General features: G+C 36.8%; 1 protein-coding gene across 4 annotated transcripts in view; it reads left to right on the top strand.

Annotated features, from left to right (window-relative positions):
• The first annotated feature begins 5410 nt into the window (after nt 1-5410).
• LOC111870975 (charged multivesicular body protein 3) overlaps nt 5411-6529 on the top strand; it is a 14719-nt gene continuing 13600 nt past the window's right edge. For all 4 annotated transcript variants that reach the window (XR_002843956.1, XM_023863674.1, XM_023863673.1 and 1 more), the window contains exons 1-2: nt 5411-5455; nt 5537-5597. Coding sequence is in view for 3 of the 4 variants with exons in the window: in XM_023863674.1 (XP_023719442.1) it covers nt 5411-5455; nt 5537-5597 (106 nt within the window). In the remaining variant the exon portion in view is untranslated. The remainder of the gene's footprint in view (nt 5456-5536; nt 5598-6529) is intronic.

The following is a 6529-nucleotide window of genomic DNA, read 5'->3' as shown; positions in this document are numbered from 1 at the left end:
TCTCGCTCTTACATTTACACAATTCACAATCTCACTACTACTGCCATCTGCAGGATTACAATTACTTCTCTTGCTTCAGTTCACTCCGGCGAATGCTAGACTGCAACTGACTAGTTACTCTGACGAATACTCATTATGTAGCTTTTATACTGACAACACAGAAAACAGTTTCATGATAGCTACCACTGTTGCATAAACGCCATGCTTACAGGCGTTGCTGGGGAACGCTGCCGAGAGTATTGCTGCGTAGTAACCGCGGTGTCCCCTGTTAAATCACTGTGGGAAGTGCTGTTGCGTCACCGCGGGGAGGGGCGGAGTGTTTACTGAGCGTTGCGTAATGATGGAAGGAGTGGGGGTATGTGACGTCACTCGCGAGACCACACGTGACCCCTACTTCCTGTTGTGCCACCCACGTCACAATATGTATATTTGGTGTTTATGCTACACGTTTAGGCCACATAGGGCTGTGTTCAGGCACCATCTTTTAAAGGACTCTACTGTACTGTCCACTTAGTAGTATTCATTAAGGAAAGTCATCATATTATTAACTTCTTTGAATTATGATGATGTAGATGATTTTCTTCCAGTTTCATTTATTGTGGCTGTTTTTATGTCCCATTGGGTGTGCCACCGCAATATGTAAGATAGGAAGAAAATCATCCAACATCAGATTTCAAAGAAGTTAATAATAATAACAACAAGGACATGCCTTAATGAATACAATTTGATCGAGTGCACAGTGCAGTAGACTCCTTTAAAAGAGATGTGTTGACTGAAGATGGCACTGTCCAGCTGAAACATGTAGTGTAAACACCAAATGTACAGATATTTTAATAATAATTTAGTGAATTAATATTGTTGGCTTATGGACAGAGAACAAGACCATAAGATATACCTGACTGCAACAGAATGCTGAAATGTAATATTATGCATTCTGTAATGCTTATTTAGTTACAGAGAAGCTCTGTTAGGTATGCTACTACCTGACTCATGCCTGATAAAAGTGTTGTTACTTTCTTACTTCAAGGACTTTTATCACACTGTCTCTACTAATCATGATTATGTCTTCTTTTAATTACAAATTAGTAATAGAACCATCCTTCTGTCACTGGATAAAATGTTGAAATGGTGTGATTTTAATGATGGCATTAACTTATGTACAGTTATACAGCATCTGTATTGTATTAGTTCATATGATTGTGTGGTAGTAACAAGGAACAGTGCCCTGTCTTTCCCAAGATGATTATTGTTTTCTAAGATAGCAGCCTTCTTAAACAAGGAATTGTAATAGCAAAACAGACTTGTATAACACAGACCTGCAATAAATACATGAATTGTTCAGTTTCTTTTAGGAAAGGTGTGTGGAAGGCTGGAATGTTTAATTATGGCTTCTTTCCTCATGTGGAGATTTGTATATTATAGCTCTTAGAGCTCAGCTTTTACAGAGTATACAGTAAATACTACCCTTTGTAACATCAGTNTTTTTTTTTTTTTTTTTTTTTTTTTTTTTTTTTTTTTTTTTAGTATTTTTATGTGAGAATTTTGCTAACGCACTTTAAGTAACCTGAAGAAGTAGAGAGCTCAGGGGCTCTTGTCAGTGTTCGTGCTGTTTCATTTAGTTTGCTGTCCTTGTTGTGCTGCTGTATACAGTACTCTGCAGACATGAGACATCTTATAAAATATGTGGACCCTACCAGAATTCATTCCTGTTCACTTTACAGAAAGAGCATTAGGAAAATCTGTAATTTTGTGGTGGTGGAGTATTCTTCTCCAACATAGTTCAGTTATGTGTTCTGAATTTTTTCCTGTACATGGAATGTTACAGTTAAATGGTTTCCAGATTTGAAGGAACTCCAGGATATATATTTGGATAATAAAAGGTAAAGCACAGTGTTGGGAATCCCGATGTTGTGACCTCATGTCACTGATCTGAAACCCCACTCATTCAGGTCAATTTGTGGTATATCAGATTTCTACTATGTGTTTGAGTGTACAGTGCACTAATTACAGTTTTATGGACTTGAGACATCTTGGCTGTGCTATAAATCTGTTAAGTGATGAGTAAGTGGACATATTGTCCAGTGGTTCGGTTGAGATTGACCCAGTATTGTATCTGATGTTTTTAGTATAAATAACCTATTTGTCTATGTGTTCTGATCAAGATAGAGGCCAGATTGTGATTTGTAATATATCAGTGCTCTGTGGCCCGCTATTATTTATAGCTCTCTTCAGTGTGTCTTCATAATGTATTGAATGAGATTAGTTTTGTCTGTCTGATAGTCATTATTATACATTATTATTATTATTATTATTATTATATATTAGTTGTATAGAAGTTTTGTAACTATTTCAGTTTTTCAGATATATTTTAGTTATTTGTATTAAAATTGCCACAGACTAGACTGGACTATTTGAAGTATGCATTGCTATGTATGTACTTAGGTAGACCTGGCAGTGTACTGTTAATAAGAGAAAACATAGGGATGTTAATGATATAATGCCATGATTCATGATATCCCTTGTAAAATGTAGTAAGCATTTTCATTATAGTATGGACTGTGTATTGAAAGAATGAAATGTTAGCAGATGTGAGGGACTGTGTAAAGAACTTTCTACATTGAATATCATATGTGAGTACCACATTGTATAGATTTCATATTTCTGCACCAGTGCGTGCCAAATGATGGCTGAGTTCACAGAAGAAAGACAGTTTGTGTCTGTACATAACTGGAGAGATGTAGGAGTCTTGTAAATATTTATATGCTTCCAAGTGCTGGAGCAAAAATGTGTAAGATACTTGTGAGGGCTGCAAATTGATGTGCATTATTTTATGAAGAATATATTTTACATTCTCTCTCTCTTTTTTTGTCATATATGTAATGGTTTTTCTGCCTGTGTTGAATGGTATTTTGGTTTTAGAGCAGAATCAGTTTGCAACCCTTATTTTTAGTCTCACTTCATTATGGTTGTATGTGAATATTAAAGCTTGTTTCCATGACTGAGATATCTGTGTCCATATCCAAATCTACCTCACTTGGAATCTTATTTAAAGTGTTTGTCCACATGAAGAGAGGAAGAACTGGTTTTTGGTTTGGTTGTATCAAGTCCATAGTTTTACCACTTTTGGGTAGTTGCAATTAATGCAAAGAAATACTTTTCTTATATGAAAGCTTTGATGACTTCTGTAAAGGGAAAGTCCCTTTTTCTGTTAGTATTGATGGACAGCAGTTGGGTACTGTATTGTGTAAGAATGATGAAATTCAAACCAGGTTTTTGCTGTAATTAAATACTGAAGCCAGTTAAAAATATGTATCATGGTACTGAAAATTATATTATTTGTGTAGTATTTTATTTTGAATTAATCTATTCAGTACAGAAGTTATTATATTGAGAGAGAAATGGATTGCACCACTTTGGAATACTTATCCAAGAAAATATGGACACATTGTTATGGATTTATGAGAGTGCTGCAGTTGCTAATTTTTCTTGTTTTAGACATTGATGTGCAGATGTTACAGTTTGCACCAAGAATATTTCAGTTCCTCCTACTCCCTCTTAACCATATGAATACTTCTGTTCATGTGGTCAGGTCACTTACATTTATGTCAGACTAGATATATAACTGTATATTTGTTGGCACAAGAGACTTTGTCAGATACTAATTAGGAAGTAAGCCAGCTGGTAAGCACAAGTGCTTCAGGAACTATGTTAGTCGTAACTTGAATAACAGTGTACCAAACTAGAGTCTATAATTATATTAGTATATAGCAGTAGTAGTAGATGTAGATTTAATATTAGTAGTAGCTGCAGTAGTAAAGATAAAAAAGAAGGTAAAGTTATCCCTGTAATGCCATGAAGGCCCATAGGGTTGTGAGACATTGAGGCTCCCACATTTCCTTTAGACAGTTGCCTCACAGATGGCAGTAAGGTTGTCAGCTTTACACACCAGCTGCCCTTCCCCCCCAGGAAGATTCTCGGTACTCATTTCTGTTAGAGGCTGAGTCGATCCTAGGGCCATAGTGGGGCTGGAAGGAATAGGAGAATTAAAAAAAAATCCACCTCAGTGGACTCAAACCCGTGACCTTCCGGCCTGTGGCATAGTGACTCAACCAACTATGCTACCACATGCCAGCAGCAGTAGTAGTAGCAGTAATAAAATATAGAAAGATGAGCACTTGTTCAGGAGGGCACTCGTAAAATATCGCATATTTGATATCATCCATCAAATTCTGCAACATGTTTGTTCTCTTGTGGAATCTGTTCATTTCTCTTATGTTTGTAACATAAGTTCCTTGTCACTGTATTATCTTTGAAACTAACTGCTGCATCAGTGGATAGTATGAGTTATGACTGAGCAATGCAATTAATTGTTCTATGGTTGTTTAATGTGATTCACAGAATATTTCGACTCTGAATATGGTTTCCATTTTGTGGTGGAATATAACAGCATGCGGCTGAAACTTCAGATAATGTGAAGGATTTATGAGAATAAAATCGTGCATTGTATTTATCTTATGTTTATTGTGAATGTTATACCTTGTTCCATGTCTGAATCCTTGAAAGTAATGTTGATGCTATGGAAAAGAGAAAAATATCTTTCCATCTTCCTTAAAGGTCTATCTTTGTGCTATGTTCCTGTCTCTGTCTAAATCCAGGTAGATGTTTTCCCACCAAAATTCTGTGTTCAACAATTGTCATTGATTCAACTATCTCTTTTTTTTTTATTTCTAGTGGGGTGGGACTAAGTCCCTCGTACTGCACCCACTTCTGGTCTATTGTACCAGCCCCAGATGATAAGCTAGGGTAATTGTGAAGCAATTGGTGGAATGAAGATTGGCAGGGGAAACTGAAGTACTTTGAGAAAACCTGCCCCTACGCCACTTTGTCCACCACAAATCCCCCTTGACCGAACCCGGGGCACCACGGTGAGAAGCCAGCGACTAACCGCTTGAGCTATGGCGCGGCCTATTTAATTGTCCCACTCGCAATGGTAACTGCGCCTTTGCACGGGTGTGAGGCTGACTGCTTCCACTAAATGCAGAAGTGAGAAATGGCGGAGCTACAGCTCCACATCCCTATACGTCTTAATTGCGTGGTGCCGAATTAAACACGGTCAACTTCGCTTGTTTTCTTAGTGTGCATACGTAGGCACATCAGATACATTTCTAGTCACGTGAAAATCCAATATTTATTATTGAAGATTGAGATACTGGTTATCTGTTTATTTCATGTGTTGGCTATCATGGTACGTCATGGCCAAGTAGATCGCGAATCGGGAATATGGTAGTAACCGTAGTAACGGTGATTTAGTTTGTGAGAAGTGTTGGTAGTGGGGATATCTGTAATGCAATCAGTGAAAGATACTTAATTTTTTATTTAAAGGAAGTTGAGTGCTAGAAATAAATTTGCCATGGGTTTGTTTGGAAAGACTCAGGAAAAGAATCCTAAGGACATGGTAAAGTTATGTGTCTAATTCAGAAGTGTATTGGGATAAATCTGTGGGCGTAACCTAATACGGTTGTGTTGGTTTTTCTAGGTAAACGAGTGGTCACATAAAATAAGGAAAGAAGGTTATCAGCTTGAGCGGCAGATAAGAGGTGAATAGGACCTTATATTTGCTTGTGTGTTTATTTAAATAATTTGGTCGTGCCAAAATTGATTTACAGTCCATTCTAACCTTCATAACACCTCTGACCTGTAGCGGAAGTAGGGGTCAGGTTACTAGTAAGGTTGTCACCTACGAGGGTTTTCATGCTCGGAGGTTTATATAATTTAGGAATTTTATACGTCAGTACATATAATTATGTACAGGGAAGATTTTTACTTTGTTGGCCGGTTCAGCGGCTGTGACAACCAGGGCGCCGCGAGGCGCATACGAATTTTGCCGATGAATCGGCCTGACAGACATCCGATAATGTTCGGAATGAAGTAGCTACAATTCACAGATCATAGGAGGTGATGAAAGTGCCGTCCTTCTACACCTAGATATCTTTCGCAATTAATTGTTTCGTTAAAAGACGCAGTTCAGACAAGAGTTCAAAATAATTCTAGTTCAGCAATAGATAATATATTCATTGATAACTCAAAATTAAGAGACTATACTGTAGGACCCTTTATAAATGGCTTATCCGATCATGATGCTCAACTCATAGAAATAAATAATATTGACCTTCAGCCCAGTAATCAACAATATCAAACAGTAAGGAAAATCAACAAGCATATGATGGCAGATTTTGTCACAAAATTAAGTAATGAATCATGGGACAATGTATTTGACAGCAATAATATTGATTCTAAATTTAATTGCTTTCTGAACACATACTTGAGGATCTTTTATTCAAGCTTTCCCTTAAAAATAGTCAAAAATGAAAATAAAAACAAATCCACCTGGATAACAATTGGAATAAAAACTTCATGTAAACACAAAAGACAACTATATTTGGCCAGTAGGGACAGTAATGATCCAAGACTAAAAAGTCACTACAAAATATACTGTAAAATTTTGTCAAAAGTCATTAAAGAAGCCAAA

This window comes from Cryptotermes secundus, unplaced genomic scaffold (assembly GCF_002891405.2).
Source record: "Cryptotermes secundus unplaced genomic scaffold, Csec_1.0 scaffold1044, whole genome shotgun sequence".
In the NCBI taxonomy this organism is placed as follows: domain Eukaryota; kingdom Metazoa; phylum Arthropoda; class Insecta; order Blattodea; family Kalotermitidae; genus Cryptotermes; species Cryptotermes secundus.
This window is presented reverse-complemented; position numbering and strand designations above follow the sequence as displayed.